General features: G+C 42.3%; 1 protein-coding gene across 4 annotated transcripts in view; it reads left to right on the plus strand.

The window, feature by feature from the left end:
• Positions 1-6681, plus strand: part of ARID5B (AT-rich interaction domain 5B) — a 205859-nt gene extending 199178 nt beyond the window's left edge. For 3 of the 4 annotated variants that reach the window (XM_036735071.1, XM_036735069.1, XM_036735072.1), the window contains one exon: positions 561-3915. In XM_036735071.1, the coding sequence (XP_036590966.1) occupies positions 561-2693 (2133 nt within the window). In that variant the 3' untranslated portion in view covers positions 2694-3915. Of the gene's footprint in view, positions 1-560 lie in introns of all 4 variants that reach the window. The other variant, XM_036735070.1, reaches the window with a different exon arrangement.
• The last annotated feature ends 16579 nt before the right edge of the window (positions 6682-23260 follow it).

The following is a 23260-nucleotide window of genomic DNA, read 5'->3' on the forward strand; positions in this document are numbered from 1 at the left end:
ATTATTAACACATAAGCAGTCGCTAATTTTAAATTCGCCAAATTGCGGAAATTAGAGTGAATCTGGCCATCTCGAGCAACAGCAAGAGGTGAGAATGCACTTTGTTGTTGTATGGTTCTTTTAATGGGGTTGCCTGCCTTCTGGAAGAGAGCAACTATTTTTTTTTAATCTTTCTCAATGGTATCATAAAACTACAACATGTAATTTAAAACCCATTTGGATAATTGACTGATTTGACAGGAAGACAACCTCAGAATTAAACTATATGTTGGAATCAAGAGATGATATGATTGTATACCATCAGTATACACGGTTTTGCTATTTTGATAGGTGTCTCATAAGAAACCAGAGTCGATATGTGTATTTCCCTTAATGTTTCTGTAATTTAGATTTCTTTGTTTAGAGCTGTGATTGGGGAGTAATAAAGCCTTTCAAAACTCTCAGAGGTGATTGACAAGCCTGTTTTTAAGGAAAGCTGCTGGGTGTAATATTGTATTTCATAGTGGGATCTGTCAACATTCTTTGCTTTCTTCTGACTATCTATTGAAATATTTTATTAGGTCTCATCGGAGAAGGAGAAGGAGATGCCAGATCCGAGAAATCTGACCACGCCCCTCGCCACAGTAGAATTGAAGAAACAGATGGAAGGAATCCCAGCCGAGGTGCTTGCATCCTCAGCAGACCCAGAAAAAGGAGACTCAAACAAGGAGAAATCTGAGGAAGCCAAGGCCGAGGAGGAGGAGGCTCCATCTTCTTTCCTTCCTCCAGTGCTCCCTGAGGAGGAGCCAGGCCAGATCCCATCAGTTGGCAAAGAGTTACACCCATCACCAGATGTCCTCATTGACATGAAGCAAGAGCCTCAAACCTGCAGTTTTACAGAGAGTCCTGAAAATGAGCTTCAGGAAACCCCATTTGGTAGGTTCCCCACCATGCAGATACCTTTGGCAAGCCAGAACGAGATGGAAGATGACAAGCTGCCCGTGATGGCCGATTACATCGCCAACTGCACTGTGAAAGTGGACCAGCTTGGCCACGATGACATCCATGATGCATTGAAACAAAACCCCAAAGTCCTTGTGGTCCAGTCATTTGACATGTTCAAAGAGAAAGAGTTGACGGTTCCCCACGACGACCCTGCATTTAACTATACCCCCTTGCTTTACTCCCGGGGTAATCCAGGCATCATGTCTCCCTTGGCAAAGAAAAAACTTCTGTCCCAGGTGAGCGGGGCCAGTTTATCCAGCAGCTATCCCTATGGCTCCCCTCCGCCTTTGATCAGCAAAAAGAAACTGACTGCCAGAGATGAACTGTGTTCAGGTTTGTCCCAGGCGCATCACGGTCCCAATGCAGATCACATGGTGGTCAGCCGGCCATCAGTAATACAGCATGTGCAGAGTTTCAAAAGCAAGACTTCTGAAGAAAGAAAAGTAATTAATGAAGTCTTTAAGCATGACAAATTAAGTAAGCCAGATCCCCACCGCTGCAGTTTCTCCAAACATCACCTTAATCCACTCACCGAGTCATATGGACTGAAATCAGATCTGGAGGAGAGCAAAGACAAACTGATGGAGAAAAGGGCACTCCAGCATTCCCACGTGCCCAGCTTTCTGGCAGATTTCTATTCATCTCCTCATTTACACAACCTTTACCGACATACAGAACACCACCTTAGTAATGAACAGACATCTAAATATCCCCCCCGAGACATGTATAGAGAATCGGAAAATATTTCTACTTTCCTTTCACACAAACACCAAGAAAAACTCAATGTAAATTATCACACGTCTTTGCATCTGCAAGACAAAAAGACAGCATTGGAAGCCTCTTCAGATGATCAACCCACAGATTTGAGTCTTCCAAAGAGCACCCATAAGCAGACTGGAAAGGCCCTGGGCCTGGCTCATTCATCAGTGGGGCATCAGGAAGGCAAAACTATTTCACAGTTTCAGGTTATGAGCAGCCAGACAAATCGAGACTGTAACCCCAAAGCCTGCCGAGTGTCGCCCATGACCATGTCGGCCCCCAAAAAGTACATTGAGTCGCTTCCTAGGTCTGGAAAGCCTCACCATGTGAGACTAGAAAGTTTAAGGAAGATGGAGGGAATGGTTCATCCAATGATACACCGCAAAACAAGTCCCCAGAATATTGGCTCAGCGCGGCCTTTAAAGAGGAACCTGGAGGATTTGGATCTCGTGATTTCGGGGAAAAAAATCCGTGCAGTGTCTCCCCTGGATTCCTCCAAAGAGGCCTCGGCAAAGGACAAGGCCTCAGAGCAGGACGGCGAAAGCGCTAAGCCAGGTCATGGCGGGCATGCCAGCAGCACGTTGGAGAGCCACAAGCTCCCCCTCTCTTCTCCTATCTTCACGGGGTTGTATCCAGGAACCCTGTGTTCGGGTCTCAATTCCCGTGTCCCAGCTGGATATTCTCACCCTTTGCAGTACTTGAAAAACCAGACTGTGCTCTCTCCACTAATGCAACCCCTGGCTTTTCATTCGCTTGTGATGCAACGTGGGATCTTCACATCCCCAGCAAATTCTCAGCAGCTCTATAGACATTTAGCTGCGGCCACACCTGTAGGAAGTTCCTATGGAGAGATTTTGCACAACAGCATCTACCCTTTAGCTGCTATAAACCCTCAGGCGGCCTTCCCATCTTCCCAGCTATCATCTGTACACCCCAGTACAAAATTGTAAACTTAGCCTTCCAAAGCATCTAAATGCAAGTGTCAATCTCGTCGCTTCACTCCTTACCCCATGATGACATCTTGAAGAAGGAAAACTCAGTATTCCTTCTAAACTAGAGCTCAGGATCCACCCTGGGAATTGAATGAATAGGTCTCTTTGATTGGAGTAAGGCTGTGCTTTGGGCTAGGTCAGTCTTGACCCTGCCCCGCCCCTCCCATATTGATGACCTCCCCAACCTCCAAATCATTTCACTTTGCACAGGAGTTTTGTGAAGGGATTTAACAACGTCCAAAAATTGCTAAAAGAGACCCTCACCTGCCCTCAGATTGTTGGGCCTGAGCTAGAAAGGTGGCAATTCAGAGGAGGGGAAAAGGAAGACTGTGGTGAATCCACACCATCAAGGGAAGCCCATCTTTGGGTCAATTGCTTGACTTTTCAAGGTTAAATCAATGCAATGTATAGTGAATCTGCAATCGATCTTTCCTTTTGACACTATTAAGCCGGAAAAGTAAACACTGTTCAATTGACTGTATAGACTTGCTTCTTAAAAGGTACCTGTATTTGTTTGTTCACATAATTTATATACAGGTAGTTCCATTTCCCCCTTGCTCCCCAGTTTATTCTGTCCTTTTTTTTTAATTAAACAGTATCATTTTGTTGGCAGGTCTTTTGTTTCTGTTCCCTGTTTTGTTTTTGTTTTTTAAAAGGCTGTCCCAGTCGTCGATGTGTGTATATTTTTTTTCCACATCTTATCATTTGGAGCAGCTTTGGGCAGTAAAGTTATTGTTTACAAATTGAAGCAACCAATTCAAGTGGAACAAATGGAGAGAGAGGGATGGAGAGAAAGAGGCAGACGGTGGATCACACAGTGGTGCAAACCAAGTTCATTGTCCAATCTGCGATTTAAGGATTTTGTTCCTCCTACATGGCAGGGCTGAAAGAGCTTCTCCACTGTGTACCCAACCAAAGGCTTTGCTTTGAAGTGTTGGGTTCTGTGAAAATGTTCAGCATTGTACTTACCTTATCTAGGCTGTGAAACTGTCCTACATACCAGAGGAATCATAAAAACACAAACTTCATTGGCAACAAGCTACAGAATAACAACCAAATCCAGAGGACATATTTGTGGGCTGTACAGATATTTTAGGAATTCCAGAAATTAAAGCAGGAGCCAAGATGATCTCTACTAATGTTGGGTCGAAACCCTTTAAGAGGCTGGAGGGAGGAGGGCTAGAGGATGGGTGAGGGGGAGGGGAGAGAAGGCCAGAGGGGACTAACTTAACAGAAGACAATGCCCAGACATCAAACTCCTTCCCCCAGCTGAGCTGTCCTTAGTGTCATCACTGGCCTGGTCCAGTTGGCCTCTTACAGATACAAAGAAGAACCCACTGCCACCATGTCATCATGGCTATGGATTACAATTGGAGTATTTAATTACGTATATAAAAAAGAAACTCATCTTTGGTTGCAAAGGCAGTGTTGTCGTGGTGGTCGTTTTAACCAGTGGCCTATCTGGCAGCAGATTTTGCTTGATGTTTGCTTCTGTCGTCTGAAATAAATGCTCACGCTGGTCAAGCCATGGAAAGATGTGGATGATTTGTTTTGCCTCTGTGTTACATGGGCTATTGAGGTATAACCACGGAGTGTTTTGTTTTCAAAATGTTTTGTCAGTCCAGAAAAATGTTGGGTTTCCTTTTGGCCTTCCCTGAGAGCCCCCCTTCCCATATCCATAGACGATCATTTTGTTAAAACCCTCTACCACTCCCTTTCCATAGACATTAGTTCTCTATTTACCTGAGGTCTTGGGATTTTTTTTTCCTCTGAGATGTTTTGTTGTATGAAAATTGATGCCAGTTTTCAGCTTCTAAATAAGCAACTCGCCTGCAGAATTTTCAGAACTGGTAAGGCTCTAGAACAAAGCCATGCATGCAATGCATTTATTTGTATTGAAACGTCACCACAACATAAAGCCAAATATCTAATGTAACATACTTAATATCCAAAGGTAAAAACAGAAGAATGTAGTCATCCAGTGTTCAAAGTTCCATTTGCTTCAATTAATTACTTACCTTCCTGTGGGGGAAAAAACAGATAAACACGTGTGTGGGTGTGTGTGTATATATGTATATATGCCCATATATACATATATATGAGAGAATATTAAATAAACTAATAGACTTTAGGTTATACATGTGTGAGTGCATATTATCGTGCTGTTGCACAAGAGAGTGTGAGAGAGAGAGAGAGAGAGAGAGAACATCATAATCCCAGCTGGTTTCCTTCCAGCAGGGACATACAAGGAAGTTGCACTAGATATAAATCGTGACAGAACCAGAGAATATGAAAGAAAAACAACCCCATGGTCATTCCACAGTAAACAAGCTTGTTTAAAACAAATGGTGGCTTCCTTTTGGGGGGTGGAGGTCACCTATAAGTTGTGGACCTGGGGGTATTTGTTTTCCGCAACGCACTGATCTCACTTTGGTTCCATCAGGTTGGAATTGGGTCATGCCATTTTCAAATCACGTTAATAGAAGCCAGCATTCATTATATTCGTTTGTTGCAAGAGGAGGCTCACTGTTTCTCTCTGAGGGAGATCAAATGCTAGGTAAAACCTCAGGACCACTAATGAGAGATGGTGGGACTCCCTCCGGAAGCAACACATTATTTGTTGTTTTTTTAAATCTCAACCAAAATCTTGGAATTCTTTCTCCCAAAAGACCATTGAATTCCTCATTGGTTGAGAAAGGCTTTTTTTTTTTAAGTCTTACATGGGGCTTTGTTTGTATTGTTTGAGTCCAAGGGGCCTTATTATTGAATGGAGTTGTGCAAGTCTTTTGTTGTGCAACCAAACCATTGTTACTGGTAGGTTTGTAAAGGAAACTGTGGAATCTAATGGGCTACAGAACCATAAATCTATTTACTGAGAACAGCTTCCAAGAAATGTTGCAATTCCAAATGCACTGAGTTCATGATTCATTGGATATTTTGGAGGTTATAAGATTTAAATAACAGCCTCCCCCACCACCACCACCAAAAAAAAAAAGAAAGGAAGGAAGGAAAACACAAAAACAACTCTTTACTTGAGCAAACTCAGTTTTAAAAATAGAGCCCAGTTGTTTCAGAATTCAGTGTCCTCCTAGTAAATGATTAGAAAGTGGAATATTTGCAGCAGGACTGTCTTATTTAGTTAGTTATTGGAGACTCTCGGTTCACATTTATCAGAGCATAAAGAATGCTTTGTTCAAGCCCAATATTGACTTTACAATTTACTGAACTGGTGCATGAGTTCTTAAGTACTGTATCTTACGATGTTGCTGTGTCTCATGGAAGTTTTGAGTTGGTCCCACAAAAATCTTTTATGTAGTGTGCCTTCAAAGAGAGCAGTTCATTTTTCTCTTCACCGATTGTTCCATTCGGTCACATTTTGTGGTGGTCAGCCAAGTCCCATCTGGTCCAATTTTCCAATTGTCCTGATCTTAATGAGGAATGGGAATGATTTCACTCTGGCGAGACCCACACCATTGAAACGATCATCTAAGCACTTAACTCCAGTGTTGGCTGTAAATGTATTTGATATTCTGCTTGTCTCCCTATGGTTGAAATATGTTTGAAGAAAAGGCAGCATAATCTCTTGGCTGTTTATACTTTTTTAAACTTTTCCTTTGTTGTAAATATTGTATACTTTTGGTGATTTGAGTTATGTAACCTCTATGCTCTGTAAGGTGGTTATTTGTATATAGTAAAATGGCCCAGTGATATTAGAGACTTTCCCATGGAGGAGGTTATTGAGTAACCTCTGCATTAGTTTGAACACTACCAGAAATAAAGCTGAGCCAACTATAAACACTCGATTTTGTATGTTTTCCAAATTGTACTTATTAATGCTTTTGATACTGTATCACGTGCCAATAGTTTCCCAATCACATAGCAGGCAAGAGATATTTTGTACTTTTTGATCCACTGTCATATTTAATAAAAAATGTTACTATCTGTTCGCTTTGGTGCCTGAGTGATAATTCTTTTTCCTGTTGAGAATTCCCGTTGAGAAGTCACTGAATTTTGAAGGCTGCCCCACCGCTGCCCCCAACCTTCCCTTTTATGCAAATAAAAGTGTTACTTCCCTAGGGGAGAATAGGAGCCAAACTGGAAGGGACCTTTGAAATCTAGTGAGAGCTCCTCGTTTTCAGATGAGGAAGCTGAGGCGCAGAGTGGTGAAGCTCCTTAAGTCACAGAGCTGGGGAGGTTTTCAAAATCAGATCCTCCGAATCCAAATCAGACCATCTTTCCACTAGGATACATGGCCTATCCCCATAGATGCCATTCAAATACACCCCAGGACAATCTCCTGAATGAGCCTCCCTAAGCCAGTACTGTGAGTTTTTTGTTGATGGTCACCCCTGGTCTGTCTCCCAGGGTTGCTGAGTTTTTGGAGGGGGGTGGGGTGGGGGGAGGTTCTCTGGTTCTCCCCAGTTATCATTCTCGGACACCCTTCTATGAGTTGTCTTCTTCCCTGTGGCAGGGATGCAGGAGCTGACTGTCAGGCAGTTAAGGGTGATGGTCAGGAACAAGAGTTCGAGCTCTGTGCACCTGGACTGACCCTTTTTTGGAGATTTCCGGTTCCTGGAGATCCCCTCAGAACCAAATCCCATCACCATCAGCCGCACCTCCTTCCCAGCACCTCCCCATTTCCACAGTGCAGGTCATCTCTGCATATTCATCACCTTGGGACTTCCTGGGCAAAGCCACCCAAGGTCTTCCTGTGCTTTCCAGTCTTTCCCATCTGTTTATAGGGGGCAGTAGTTTACACCGATTTGCAGAGTACTTTGCGAATACCTCATGTTATCCTCAGAATAACACTGGGAGGTAGGTGCCGTTTGTTTCTCCATTTTGCAGGTAAGGAAACAGGCAGACAGGTTAAATGACTTGCCCAGGGTCACACAGTAAGGGTGAGGTAGGATTTGAATTCATGTCTTCCTGACTCTGTCCTGTGCCCATCTACCATGACATGCTTCTTAGGACGTACAGTGCCTTTCAGAGGTGGATGTTTATGTTTCCCCTCTTCAATAAATACTGCTTGGTTGAAGACCTTTGAAAAAGAGAACAACCCAAACTTTAGTTCTCAATCAGCATTTATGAGATTCTACACATGGTAAGAAAAAGGAGAAAAAGATTTCTTTCCATCTTTCATTGGATTCGGAGGTCATCTAGTCCAAGCTGTTCATTTTACAGATGAAGAAACTGAGGCCCAGAGTTAGCTCACTTGCCTTGAGGTACAAAGGTTGGCTTGGCCAGAGGTGACTCCCAAATGGGCAGTAGTTCATGGTTAATGGTCTTAAGTTCCCTTTGAACAAAGTGATTCCAAAAGCCTCTATTTGAGAACCCACAGCAAGCGCTGTTTATCAGACCTGAAGCTCACGTTGGTGCCCAGTGTGAGAAAGGGAATCCTAAGTAAATTCATGTCAGAAACAGGCTGGCATTCGAACAACACAGGAGTCACAAATCATTTGTCTTTGTGGTTACTCTTCCACCTGAGAGCCTGGTCTGTTTGCTAATGGTTTGGCCCATTTCTGGCTCGTAGAAAGGACCTGAACACCTGGGGACAGAATCGAGCGAAGCTGATTACAAGGAAGTCAGGAAGTGCAGTTAATGAAAGTCTAATGAAATTGGGGGTTCAATAAGAATACTTTTGTTCCTTTCAAAATGATAAACATAACTGATAGAGTAGGTTAAGGCTTGCAAGATTGCTTTATATTATCTCATTTGATCCTCACAACAATCCTGGGACAAAGATGTTAGCTTATCTCCATTTTACAGATGAAGAAACTGGGAACAAAGGTTTGACGACTTCCCTAAAGTCGCGCTGCTGTCCAGGCTAATTGCATGCCCAGAATTCTGGTGTCACTTGTTTAGTTGTTTTCAGTCATGTGTAACTCTTTGCAACCCCGTTTGGGTCATTCTTGGCAGAGATGTGGAATGATTTGCCATTTCCTTCTCCAGCTCATTTTACAGATGAGGAAACTGAGGCAAACAGGGTGAAATGACTTGCCTAGGATCACACAGCTAGTAAGTGTCTGAGGCTGGATCTGAGCTCAAGTCCTCCTGACTCCAGGCCCAGTGCTCTATCTTTACTACATCACTTAGCTCCCCCAAAAGACCAGCCCTTCCACAGGTGGGCCAGCTCATCTAGAAATTAACAAGCCTTGGCCGTGATAATTTTGTTTAAATGGGACTCCAATGAAATACTGCATTGAAGTAGCTAGGAAGCCTACAGCACTTTGGGTGGACCCTCTGCAAAGACCTATGGGGAGGATATGGGCAAGGATGGCACAGGATTGGCGGGCTGGGTAGCTTGCCAACTTAGAGGTTTGATTGATGAGTTCAAACATCTATTGCAGTTTTGAAACATCAAAGTATTTCTTAAAATTTGCACTGGGCAAGCCTTATACCATCATTTTTATGTGACTCAGCCTGTTTTTAAAAGGGCTGGTCTTTTCCTAAGAGCCTTAATATGGAATGATGGTCTTAGTGAGGCAGCTAGATAGTGAAGCAAATACATCTCAAGGTGTCAGGAAGAGCCACTCTGGACACCTGATTGCTCAGTGACATTAGGCACAACCACTGGATAAAATGCAGATATTAACCTCTGTAGTAGAGATGTACTTGCAGATGGTGGTGGTCTCAGTTTCCTTGTCTGTAAAATGAGGGTAAAAATAGCCCTACTACACAGGATTATTGTGAGACTTGAGGAACATAGTACATATAAAGTGCTTTCCAAACTTCGAAGCCATACATATATATTATTATTATTATTGTTATTAAAACAGGCTTGATTAGATTTCTACATTACACTGGTTTTGCCTTTTGTGAGTGATTATAAGGGTTTAAAATGAATGAAGCTAGTCTTCTTTTTAAAAAATAGTTTTTCTTTATTTTCTCTTTAAAAGTCCCAATTTCAACATTTCTAGCACCCAGATTTCCTTTTCTGTAAACTCCTTGAAAGGAGGGATGATCTTGTTTCTGTCTTTGTATCCTCAGTGCCAACCACAGCCCCGCTGCACAGCAGACATGCTCAATAAATGTGGCTGAATTTGTGAGAATTAGTGAGGTCGAAATGTCAATGTCAAAATGCCTTTTCCCAGAAAGCTTCATCCTGTTATTTTCAGTCCAAGATATTTCTCACATATGGATACAATCTGTATGATTTATTTATATGGAGTCAGGGTATTATGGAGAAAGACTCCTAACTAAATTAATCATTTCAACCAATCAAATAATCAATAAACATCTATTAAGCACCTACTATGTGCCAGACCCTGTGCTAAGAGCTAGGGTTACAAAAAAACAGTCCCTACCTTACAATCTAATGGGGGAGACCATATGCAAATATATACAAACAAGCTCTAGACAGGACAAATAGGAATGATTAACAGAGAGAAGGCATTAGAACTAAGAAGGGTTGGAGAAAGCTTCCTTTGGAAGGTGGGATCTTAGTTTAGACTTAAGAGAAGCCAGGGAAGCCAGTAAGCGGAGTTGAAGAGGGAGAACATTCCAGGAAGGGACAGCCAGAGAAAATGCCCAGCACGGAGATGAGAAACGGAACAGTCAGGAGTCCAGTGTCACTGGACAGAAGGGTACGTGTCAGAGAGTAAGGTGTAAGAAGGCTGGAAAGGTAGGAGGGGGCTGGCATTTGAAGGGCTTTGAATACCCAATAGAGCACTTCTTATTTGTTCCTAAAGGTGATGGGGAGCCACTGGAGTTTATTGAGGAGGGAGGTGATGCAATCAGACCTGTGCTTTAAGAAAATCCCTTTAGCGGCTGAATGGAGGATGGATTGGAGTGGGGAGAGATGAGGCAGGTCGACCCCCAGCAGTTATTACAATGTCCAGTTGTGAGGTTGTGAGGGTCTGCAGCAGGGTGGGAGCTGTGTCAGAGGAGAGAAGGGGGCAGATGGGAAAGAGGGTGCCGAGGTGACATGGACATATCCAATAACAGCAGCAGCTTGGATACGGGGGTGTGGGGAAAGAGAAAATGACAAGTCCAGGAGGACTCCTAGAGTGTGAGCCGGAAGGACTGGAGGGAGGGTGTTGCCTTCTGCAGTAATAGGGAAGGGAGGAAGGGAGAGGGTTTAGAGGGAAAACTATTTAATTCAACAGACATTTCCTGGCACGTCTTATGTGTGAGATGGTGTGCATCCTTTAGGGGTAAAATCTAACTTAGGTCTTGCTCTCTAAGAATTCACAATCTTGTTGGGGAGAAGGGAAATAAGGGAGGAGGGAATGTAAATAAACTAAAAAATGAGGGGAAGTTCCCTCAATAATTAGAGACAGGTTCAGGTGACCTGCTAGAAGAAAATTGGGATGGGAAGATCGCTTTCATCTGGAAGGATCAGGGAGGGCATCATAAGAGGAAATTACTCCAAGCTGAAGGAAGGGAAGGATTCCAATGAAGCAGCAATGTGGAGTAAGGGCCCTAGCACCTGAACTCAGGAACACCTGGCCTTGACTTCTCCCCAGAGACTCTGAGCTGAGTGACCCTGGGCAAGTCATTCACCCGTCTGAGATTCAGTACCTAGAAAACGGGGGCATTAACATCTCTAGCTGAGAGGATGGAGAGTTAGCCTCAAAGCCAGGAAGAACTGGATTCAAATCCTGCCTCTGACAACTACTGACTGGGTGACCTTAACCTTAACCTCTCAGTGCACTAAGTGACTTTCTGAAACTATAAATTGCAAAGAAGGTGCTGCTTTGCTGGAGGGAGTTTCCTCACAAGGGAGATCCCTATACCAATGGAATCACAGGTCCAGAACCTCCCCCTAGCCAAAGAGTGGGGCTGTGGTGTAACTCCAATGAGCTATGAACAGTGCTTTGCAAACCTTCACGTGACATTTGTCAATTGTTTCTTCTAACCTTCTTTAATGGAGTGCAGAAATAGAAACATTCTGGGCCAAGTCACTACCTCCCTATCATTTCTTATGTTCACTGTTCTACAGGCTATGGCACAGGTTGATAAAAAAAAATAGTATTTTTTGTAACTAAATAAAAAGCATTAGAATGTAAGCTTGTTTGTTATGAGCTGATTGGAAGCATCCATGGTACAAATTCAGCAGTACACAACAGTGTTCATAAATTCTTCCTGACCTCCCTAGGTGATTTTCATCTCTTCTGTAAGATCGCCATAGTTTGAAAACTTTTTGTTCCATGTAACTTGAAGGTTATAAGTAGGAGTGGGTAAGGAAGTTGTTATTATCAACTATTATCATTACTATCACTGTTCAAGAAATAATGATGGTAAAGGAATTCATCTGAAGCATGAGGGACAATCTAAGCAAGAGCATGGTGGTGGGAGAGATCAAGATAGGACAGGGAATGGTCCAGTTCGGGTGGAATCTTGGCTGACTGAAGGAGAATAATATAATGCTGAAGTAGTTGGAGTCAGATTATGGAAGTCCTTGAATGATAATAATAATGGAAAAAGAAGGGGGAGGAAGAGGGGGAGGAGGAGGAGGAGGAGGAGGAAGAGAGGGAGGAGGAGAGGGAGAGGGAGGGGGAGGGGGAGGAGGAGGGTGAGAAGAAGCAGAAGAGAAGACTAACATTTATATGCCAGGCTAAGCACTTTACGATCATTATCTTATTTGATCCTCACAAAAATCCTGGGAGGGAGGTGGCATTATCATGCCCATTTTATAGATGAGGACTTCCAGGATCAAGAATTCATACTGAGCTCGGTATGCTGCTAAAGGTCACTTTATTTAGGATCCATTAAAAGTTATTGAGTAGAAAAGTAATGTAATCAGAGCAGTTCATCAAGAAGATTATCAGTGTGAGCAATGATTGGAGTGGGAAAAGATTGGTAATAGGAAGAGAGGATGGGAAAGTATTAACAATAATCCAAATGAAAAAGGTAGACCAGTGGAAATGGAAAAGAAATAAGTGTAAGAGATATTAGAGAGGGAGAAGAAACAGAACTTGACAACTGGTTATATTTGTGTGGTCAAAACAAAGAGGATGTCAAAGATTAGCTCACGCCTGGGTAATTGGGTGCTATCAACAGAAAAAAGTTGGGAGAAAAGGTTTCAGGGGAAAATGAGGAGTCCATTTTGGGACATGTTGAAGTTGAGGTGTCTGTCAGCCATCCAGGTGAAGATATCAAATCAGCAGTTGGAGAAGATGCAAACTTTGAAGAGAGATATAGCTTGATACATATTGGCTCAGCCTACCCATGAGCAATTGCTGCTGGACTTTGTTGGTCATATATACATGTACTGATGATTCGTGTGGGTTTATTTTATATCCTGCAACTTTGCTAAAGTTGTTCACTATTTTAACTAGCTTTTTAGTTGATTATCTAGGACTCTCTAAGTTCACCCTATTTGTGGAATTTGGTAGAACTCCTCCTTCACCCACTTCTCCAAATAGCTTATATAATATTCGGATTAATTGGTTTTTAAATGTTTGGTAGAATTCACTTGTGAATCCATCTGGCCCTGGTGATTTTTTCATAGGAAGATCCTTGACGGCTTGTTTGATTTCTTTTTCTAAAACTTTTTCTAAATTTCTTTTTTGTTTAAGTATACTATTTCCTTTTCTGTTAATCTGGACAATTTATATTTTTGTAAAAATTCGTCCATTTTGCTTAGATTTTCAGATTTGTTGGCATATAATTAGGCAAAATAGTTCCTGATAATTGTTTTAATTTCCTTTCCACTGGTGGTGAATTCAGCCTTTTCATTTTTGATGCTGGTAATTTGGTTTTCTTCTTTCCTTTTTTAAATCAAATCAACCAGTGGTTTATCTATTTTATTGTCTTTTTTTTTTCGTAAAACCAGCTTCTAGTTTTATTAGTTCAGTGGTTTCCTTTCAATTTTATTCATCTCTCCTTTGATTTTCAAATTGGTGTTTAATTGGGGATTTTTAGTTCTTCTTTTATAGTTTCTTTTTAGTTCCATACCCAATTCATTGATCTGTTCTTTCTCTATTTTATTGATTTAAGTGTTTTAGAGATATAAATTTTTTCCTAAGTACTGCATTGGCTGTATCCCATAAATTTTAGGATGTTGTCTTGTTGTTCTCTTTAATGAAATTATTGATTGTTTTCTATGATTTGTTTTTTGATTCACCTATTCTTTAGGATTAGATCATTGTTTCCAATTAATTTTTAATGTATATTTCCACTGCCCTTTATCAAATATAATTTTTATTGCATTATGAGATGAAAAGGATGCATCTAGTATTTCTGCTTATGTGCATTTGGTTGTGAGGTTTTTATTCCCTAATACATGGTCAGTATTTGTGTAGGGGCAGTGTACCACTGAGAAAAAGATATATTCCTTTTTATTCCTATTTAATTTTCATATCTAACTTTTCTAAAATTCTATTCACTTCCTTATCTTCTTTCTTGTTTATTTTTTTGGTTAGATTTATCTAGTTCTGAGAGGGGAAAGCTGAGATTTCCCACTAGTATAGTTTTACTATCTATTTCTTCCTATGATTCATTTAACTTTTCTAAGAATTTGGATGCTATACCACTTCATGAATATATCATTAAAATTGATATTACTTCATTGTCTATGGTACCTTTTAGGAAGATTCAGTTTCCTTCCTTATCTCTTTTAATTAAATCTATTTTTGCTTTTGCTTTGTCTGAGATTAGGATTGCTACCCCTGCTTTTTTTTTTTCACTTCAGCTGAAGCAAAATAGATTTTGCTCCAGTCCTTTACTTTTACTCTTTGTGTGTCTCTGTGCTTTAAGTATGTTTCTTCTAAACAGCATATTACAAGATTCAGATTTTTTATCTGTTTGGCTATCTGCTTGCATTTTATGAATGAATTCATCACAGTTATGATAACGAACTGTGTATTTTCTTGTATCATATTTTCCCCTGTTTGTCCTCTCTCTCACCTTTTACCCTGTCCCTCCTCACAAGTGTTTTGCTTCTGACCACTGTCTCTCCCAAACCACCCTCCCTTTTATCAGACACATACCCCCTTCGCTTATTCCTGTCTCTTCTTTCCCTATAGGGCAAGATAGATTTCTATATCCAACTGAGTGCACATTATTCCCTATTTGAGCCAAGTCTGATGAGAGTAAGTTTCAAGGGTTGCCCACCCAACCCCTTTCTTCCCTTCTAATGTAATAACTCTTTCACATCTCTTTTATGTGAGGTAATTTACCCCATTCTATGTCTCCCTTCTCTCTTCTCCCAGTGCAATCCTCTTTTTGGCCCCTTAATTGTTAGGGGGGGCTATCATCCCATAATAGTAAACTCATACCTTCACCCTCTGTCTATGTATACTCCTTCTAATTTCCTTAATAGTGATAAAGTTCTTAAGAGTTAGAGTTATCATCTCATGTAGGAATATAAACAGTTTAACCTTACTGAATCTCTTATGTTCTTTCTTTCCTGTTTACCTTTTTATACCTCCCTTGAGTCTTGTATTTGAAGATAAATATTTTTGTTCAGTTCTGGTCTTTTCATCAAGAATGCCTGAAAGTCCTCTATTTCATTCAATATCCATTTTCCCCCAGGAGGATTATACTCAGTTTTGCTGGGTTGCTGATTCTTAGTTGTAATGCTAGCTCCTTTGCCTTCTGCTATATCATATTCCAAGCCCTCTGGTCCTTTAATGCAGAAGCTGCAAAATCCTGTGTAATCCTGACTGTGGCTCCATGATATTTGAATTATTTCTTTCTGGCTGTTTGCAGTATTTTCTCCTTGGCCTGGGAGCTCCGGAATTTGGCTATAATATTCCTGGGAGATTCATTTTAGTGTCTCTTTCAGGAGGTGATCAGTGGATTCTTTCAATTTCCATTTTACCCTTTGGTTCTAGAATATCAGAGCAGTTCTCCTTGACAATTTCCAGGCTCTTTTTTGATCATGACTTTTAGGTAGTCTAATAATTCTTAAATTATCTCTCCTGAACCTTTATTCCAGGTCAGTTGTTTTTCCAATGAGAAATTTCACATTTTCTTCCATTTTTTTCATTCTTTTGATTTCATTTTATCGTTTCTTGATGTCTCATGGAATCATTAGCTTTTATTTGCCCAGCTCTAATTTTTCAGAAATTATTTCCTTTAGTGAGCTTTTGTACTTCCTTTTCCTTTTGGCTAATGCTATTTTTTAAGGAGTTGCTTTCTTAGGGGAATTTTGGTACATTTCCCCCCATTTTTTTTTGTGCTTCCTTTACCAAGTTGTTGACTCTTTTTTCATGATTCTCTTGCATTACTCTCATTTTCTTTCCTATTCTTTCTTCTACCTCTTTTATTTAATTTTTAAAATCCTTTTTGATCTCTCTTCTAGAAGTTCTTTTTTGGGGGCCTGAGACCAATTTGCATTCTTCTTTGAGGTTTCACATGTAGACATTTCAACTTTGTCTTCTTTTGAGTTTGTGCCTTGATCCTCCCATCATGATAGTAACTTTCTACATTCAGGTTCTTTTTTTGTTTTTGTTTTTGCTCATTTTTTCTGACTTTTTCATGATATTTCATGACTTTTCTTATGTAAGGTTGGGCTCTGCTCCTGGAGTGGAGAGGGCATTGTCCCAAGCTTCTTGTGTCAGGGCTCAGGGTCTTGCTGCTGGCCTGCATCGAAGACCCTGCCCCTGCTCGATTTATTCTTCAATTGGTCAGACTTAAGAAATTGATGGAGAAAATGTCAATAATGCAGATTATTTATGTTGCGTGTACAACTTATATCCTCAGAGATCTGGTTGTTAAAATTTTACCAGCATACCCACAGAGGGATGTCAGAGCCCAGCTTATTTGACCCAAACTTGAGTAAGAAGTCACTCAATGACACACCCAACACAGTCTTTTTTAGTGAGAGGGAACCTGCTATTTCCCAAGGAAGCTGATTCAAATACAAAGAAGAATGAAAAAGATTAGGGATAATACATGGGAAGGAAAAGAGAGGATTGGAGTTCCAATCTTTATCCTGCCCCCTTCCTATTTGGGTGACCTTGGGAGTCACTTCAACTCTCTGAGACTTGGTTCCCTTCTCTGTTACATGAGGTGATGGAAGCTTTAAAGTCCCTTTCAGACTAAATCTTGCCATCCCTAATCATGCTTCAAAATAGCCTCTCTCCTCCCTCCATTCGAATACCCCTTCCTCAAGGTCCTCTTGCCAGCTAATTGTTTCAGAAGGGAGGCTCTGACAAAGCATTTAAGAATTCTAAGATGGTAAAGTGAATATGTGATTGCTTATTATGTTACTCTTCACAGAATAATCTACATTTGAAAAAGGGATGCCACAATGGGGCAGTGTCTTAGCCAAAGGAAGAGATTTCAAATAATGGAATTAGGCCCTCTGATAGAGGTCATTGGGAAGAGACCATGAAAAGATTATGGGCCTTAAAGTCAGGAAGCAATAGGTTCAGATCTTGCTTTGAGGCCTTGTAGCAATCTGGGCCTTAGTTTCCCTATCTGTAAAATGGGGATAATAATGCCTCTACCTCCTACCTCACAGTATTGCTGGAAATCTCAAATGTTATAAAGCACTATAGAAAGGTCAGGTATTAACTTTTATGGGCTGTGCTCTAGTTCAAGATGTGACCTTGGGCAGGCCACTTCAAACATGTATGAAGGACTCAAAATATTGGAGATTATTGTTTCTCATAGAGGTGATATGATATAATGAGTACTGTAAGGGACTGGTGTGTTGGCAACCAGAAATGGGCTCCTTAGCACTTAGTCAACAAGTGCCCTTGACTAGTTTGGCTTTTTCCCCTGAACTGAATGCTGTTTGTATGTTGGACTGGAGTAAACTTGTCGGCCCCTTCACCTTGCTTCCCTTGCTTAAGCTGATGGAAAGAACCTGTGCTTTCCCAGTCAACCCCTTCACCTTGCTTAAGCTGATGGAAAGAACCTGTGCTTTCCCGGTCAACCCCTTCACCTTGCTTAAGCAGATTGGAAGAACCTGTGCTTTCCCCGGCGTACCTTACACCCCGCAGAAGCCGGATGGTTAAAAGCAGCTCCCGTTGGAGCCAGAGGCTGTTGGAGCCAGAGGCTGCTATAGCCACAGCCACAGCCGAAGCAGGACCTGCCAGTGGCAGAGCTGACCTACGGGAGGAAGCTGAACAAAGACTTCAGGCCAGTGGGTAATCTTTTTACCATAGAGGGGGAAGCATGATTTTGCTTTATGCAATCATGCTTCTCTGTAGCCTCCTGGTTACTCTTTCAAGGCGTACTTATTGGGCCTGGAAGCTTTTGATCAATGTATCAAAATGGGGTTGCTGGTTCATGGGTTGGTTACTGTGGAGCCTAAATATATGTTTTGATTCTTCTGCCTTCTACTTTGAGAGTTTCTTATATCCGGCGGTTCCGAACCTTTCAGACATGTTTATGATCCTCTTTGAGATTATAAACTCTGCCCTCCTAATACAACTGGAAGTGAGGATGCCTGGATCCCAGGACCCCAGATTGCTGAATTTTGTGACCTTGGACAGGTCCCCTCACTTCTCTCACCTGGACGGCAGAGCCACCTGATGGACCCACCTGGGAGGAGCAAATAGAAGGTTCTATAGGATGATGAGCCCAGAGCTAGAAGGACCCCAGAGACTATCAAGCACAACCCCCTCATTTTACAAGTGAGGAAACTGAGGCCCAGAGAGGGTGAGTAAGTGGTTCAAGGTGACGTAGGATTAGAAATGGGGTTTGGAGCCAGGGCCTCCCATTCCGGGGCCGGTGAGCTTTGCCACTATGCTGTACTTCCTTCCCCGGGTCATTTCGTGAAGTATGTTGCCAATCTTAAATTCCTATTATTATAAGCACCGTTATTGCTGTAACTATGTTGGGGAAGGGAAGGCTTTTCCAGCATCCCTCCAATGCTGCTTCAAACCAAGCCAGAGTAAAGCATTTTGAAGAGAACGAGCGTGAGGCTTCAGGGCAGAGGGCTCAGAAACAGAGGGAGGGCCGGCTCTACGGGTGTCCGGTTTCTGTACCAACCCCCCACCCCGAAGCCTGGGAAAATAAGAAATAACAATAACTCACACTTTACACAGCTTTGCAAGGGTTCCAAAGCCTTTCTTCACAGCGCCTCTGTAAGAGGGATATTACAAGTACGATTATTCCCGTTTCTCAGATGAAGAAACTGAGGTTCAAAGATGAAGGAAAGAAAAGAAGCATTTCTTAAGAACTCTACAAATATTATCTCATTTGATCCTCACGCAGACCCTATTATTGCCCCCGTGTTACAGATGAGGGGATACAGAGGTTAAGTGACTTGCCCAGGGTCACACAGCTAGCAAGTATCTGAGGTCACATTTGAACTCAGGTCTCCCTGACTCCAGGCCCAGCACTCTATCCACCGCACCACCTAGGAGCCTAGCTGACTTAACTATCTCTAAGCTAGCATATGGCTGAGCTGGTCCTCCTAGGCCCAAGGCTGGACAAGAGCAGGACCTTCTGGGAACTTGGTCCCAGAAGCCAAAGGGTTAAAAAGCAGAAGTAAATGGGGCTTCAAGAACATAGCATTTCCTCTTTCTAGATAAAAGAGAGATTACAAAAACAGATTGAGGGGAGGCATTTGCCTTTTGTCTCTCTCCTCACTCTGCACCACCTCAGGGCTCTGAACCAAGGCTGTGCCAACATGCCAACTGTCGAGAGTACAAGTTTGTGACCAGGTGACTGGCAGGTTGCACAGCCACAGTTTAGGAAGTGACCCTTGAGGGCTCTCACTGCCCACCTACTCCTGGACCTGCCCTTTCTCTGACACATGCTGCTGATATCAAGGGGCTGACATGGAAATGAGAATTCAATTCTGTTTGGCTAGTATTCATCACATGGGTGCCAAGGCAGGCACTGTGGCCTAATGGAAAGAGAATGGTATTACAAGTCAGGAGACCTGGGTTTGAAACCTGCCTCAGCCGCATATGGCCTGTATGACCTTGGGCATGTCACTTAACTTCTCTAGGACTCAGTTTCCTTATTTGAAAAATGAGGGAACTGGACTAGATGATCTCTAGTCTTTAAATCCTATGGTTTGTGACCTAGTACAGTATGAAGTCTGGCAGTAGGAAGTGTGTGTGTGTGTGTGTGTGTGTGTGTGTGTGTGTGAGAGAGAGATATGGGAAGGGAGATAGAATACACAATAGAAATATAAAACATAGAACCAACCCTTAAGGAACTTCTGATGTTGTCAAGGAAACAGCGCCATAGTCCTTGACACAGAATGAGCACTGATCATCCATCCATCCAGCTATCTGTCTGTCCATCCATCCATCTGTCTATCTAACTATATCATCTATCTCTATCAATCTACCTATCTGTATATGTATCTCTCTCTCTCTCTCTCTCTCTCTCTCTCTCTCTCTCTCTCCCCCTATCTCTGTCTCTGTCTCTCTGCTTCTCTCTGTCTCTTTCTGTCTCTCTGTGTCTCTGTGTCTCCCCCCATCTCTGTCTCTCTGTCTCTGTCTCTCCCTCTCCCCTCTTTCTATCTCTGTCTGCCTCTCTCTGTCTCTCTGTTTCTTTCTGTCTCTCCCTATTTGTCTCTCTCCTCTCTCTCTGTCTGCCTCTCTCTTTCTCTCTGTCATGTCTCTCTGTCTCCGTCTCTCTGTCTCCGTCTCTCTGTCTCCGTCTCTCTGTCTCCGTCTCTCTGTCTCCGTCTCTCTGTCTCCGTCTCTCTGTCTCCGTCTCTCTGTCTCCGTCTCTGTCCCTCTGTTTCTCTGTCTGTCTCTCTGTCTCTCTCTCTTTCTCTACCCGCCCCCCCCCCATTGCTGTATCACCTAGCTAGCTAACAACACACCTGAGAGCACCCACCATTCAGGACACGATGTAACCACATCCACATGGGGGATGACAGCAGTAACTCCCACTCCTAGAGCCCTTTAAGATCTGCAGAGTGACTCACCTAGATTACCTCCTTTGATCCCCACAATAACCCCACAAGGCAGGCTCTATTATTATCACCACTGTTCTATAAATAAGGAAATTGGGGCTCAGAGAGGCCCAGGGGCTTGCCCACAGGTTTCACAGCTTCTTCTAAGTGTCTGAGGTAAGTTTTGAACCTGGGTATTACTGACTCCAAGCCCAGCCCTCCGTCCTTAGGAACAACTCTCTGTGCTCTGAGGGAGTAGTGAAAGCATCATTATTCCTTTTCACAGATGAAGAAATCAAGTCTCAGAAAGGTCTGAGACATCAGTTTTCAAAGTATGGTCTGGGGACCCCTGCAGGCCACCAAAGCCCTTTCAAGGGGTCCTCGAGGTCAAAACTATTTTCACTATCATCCTAAGAGGTTTTAATTTCTACTACAGTATGTATCAATAGATATAAGTGGGGATGTGCTGAATCCAGCTTAGACTGGCTCTCCTACAGAAAGCCAATTGTTAAGTTTTCAGTGAGAGCATCTCCACCTCAGAAAATGCTGTAGATCAAGGCTAGATGTATTGTTTTGTTAGTTGTCTACACTTAAGAAAATGGTGGAGAAAATATTAACAATGCAGATTAAATTTAAAGTTTGTCCTGCCTACCTATTTTCCCCACAGAGAGCCAATGGTTCAATGTGCGTGTGTATGTGTGTATACATACATGTGCATATACGTATATACACATATGTAAATATAATATATACACATACACATAATTACATATACACACATACATGCATACGTCCACACGAGAAAACATCCTCAGGTCTTCAGCCATTTTTAAGCACATAAAGGATTGCTGAGACCAGAAAGTCAGGGAGCCACCCGCCCAAGGTCAAAGAGGTAGCAAGCTTCAGAGCAGAGACTCGAACCCAATTCTTTCCTGACTCCGAATGGAGTCTCCTTTCCGTTATCCTCGGCTGGTCCCTGATGGAGAGACCCTGTCCAGCCTCAGAACCAGCTCCCAGGGAAGAAAGGGAAGTCACAGAAACCCGACTCCAGGACTTGCCCTGATCCAATGGCTGAGCCATCTGCCTCAGACACTTTGCTCTGTCTTTACTCTCCAATAACCCTCTCACGACTTGGCTGGAGGCAGGATCTGAGCGGTGCCAAATCTCACATCAATAAGGAAGACAAAAACAAGCCCAGCTGGCTTCAGGTGGCGCTTTAAGGTGGCAAAGTGCTTCCCATACACGATACTGGGAAAGCAACTAGTTTGTGTGAATTAGTTTGCTTGCTGTCTCCCTCATTAGATTATGAATTCCTCCAGGACAGGGACTGTCTTTTGTTTCTTTCTATATCCCGATCACCAAACTCAGTGCCTGGCACATGGTAGGTTCTTAATTAAATATTCATCAACTGACTTACTGATAGTGTAGTGGGGAAAAAAATCTGGAATTTGAAGTCTGGGTTCAAATCCTGCTGCACAAATTTTGGTACATGAAGGCAATGGAAGGTCAGTGTGTCATAAGAAATGACAAGTATCAAGAATTAAGAAAAACCTGGGAAGACAAAGAAGAATGAGGAGGATGGCCTATAACTCCCCTGTCATGAGAAAGAGTCCTATACCAAACTCTGTCATTTAGCAAATGGGGAAGCTGAGGACCAGAGGATTGAGGAGTTTTGCCAAGGTCATACAGATCACAAAGAGCGGACTGTAAATCCGACTGCATATCCAAAGCTCTTTACCACCTGCCCCTTTGTTCCATTATTAGTGATAATAGATGACTCTAGGAACACCAGAAAATCTGTTCCATCTCACGTATATTTTTCCTTTCAGTTTCATGTAAATGTTCTCAAGATGATTTGTCTTAGTGGGATCTCAAGCCAAGTTTTCTATGGACTAATTTTTCCTTCCCCGCCTTTCTATCCTTTCATTAGATGATATTGCTTGTAAATTTCCATTATTATGTTTCAAGTTGTTTTTCAAGAACAGTCCTTGCCCTCCAGGAGCTTATTAAAAGTCAATGAGAAGCCATTTGGGGTGGGGGGCATCAGTAGCTGGGACAAGAGGAAGAGCTCATGTAGAAAAAGAGACTAGAGATGAGTTTGGAGACAGACCATTCCAGGCATGGGGAATCATCTGTCCCATCAAGTATGAGAAATAGCAAACAGGCTAGGCTGGCTAGAATATAAACTGTGTAAAAGGGGTAATATCTAAGAAGCCCAGAAAAGTAAGCTGGAGCCAGACTGTGAAGGGCTTTCAATGCCTTACAGAGGAGTTTCACTTTATTCCTCGAGGCAATAGAGAGTCACTTGAGCTTTTAGAGTGAGGGAGTCATACTTGTCAAACCTGCCATATCTCTCCGCCTAGCAAGGAAATCTTGTTTTCTGGCTGAGACAGTTTCTAGGCTCTCTGACCTCCTCACTGTGGTTATAGTTTTATATCACTAATGCTGATGGTCAGGGTCAATGGATATTCTTGCTCATTTCCTCTTTTTCACCTAAATTAAATGCCTACAAATCATTGTACCAGGTGCTAGGATTATAAAAGCAAAAGTGAACCCATCTCCGTCCTCAAGGATTTACATTCTACTGGCAATATGCAACCTGTGTCCAGATAAGTCTCCCCAGCACCAGGTGCAGAGCCTGGCACATAGCATAACAAATATTTGTTGAATTCTATTTATTTCTCCGTTCTTCACAGTACATAGTTGGACACATGGTAGGGCTCAACATTCATTCATTCATTCATTCAACAAACCTACTGAGAAC

Source organism: Trichosurus vulpecula, chromosome 8, assembly GCF_011100635.1.
Source record: "Trichosurus vulpecula isolate mTriVul1 chromosome 8, mTriVul1.pri, whole genome shotgun sequence".
Lineage (NCBI taxonomy): Eukaryota > Metazoa > Chordata > Mammalia > Diprotodontia > Phalangeridae > Trichosurus > Trichosurus vulpecula.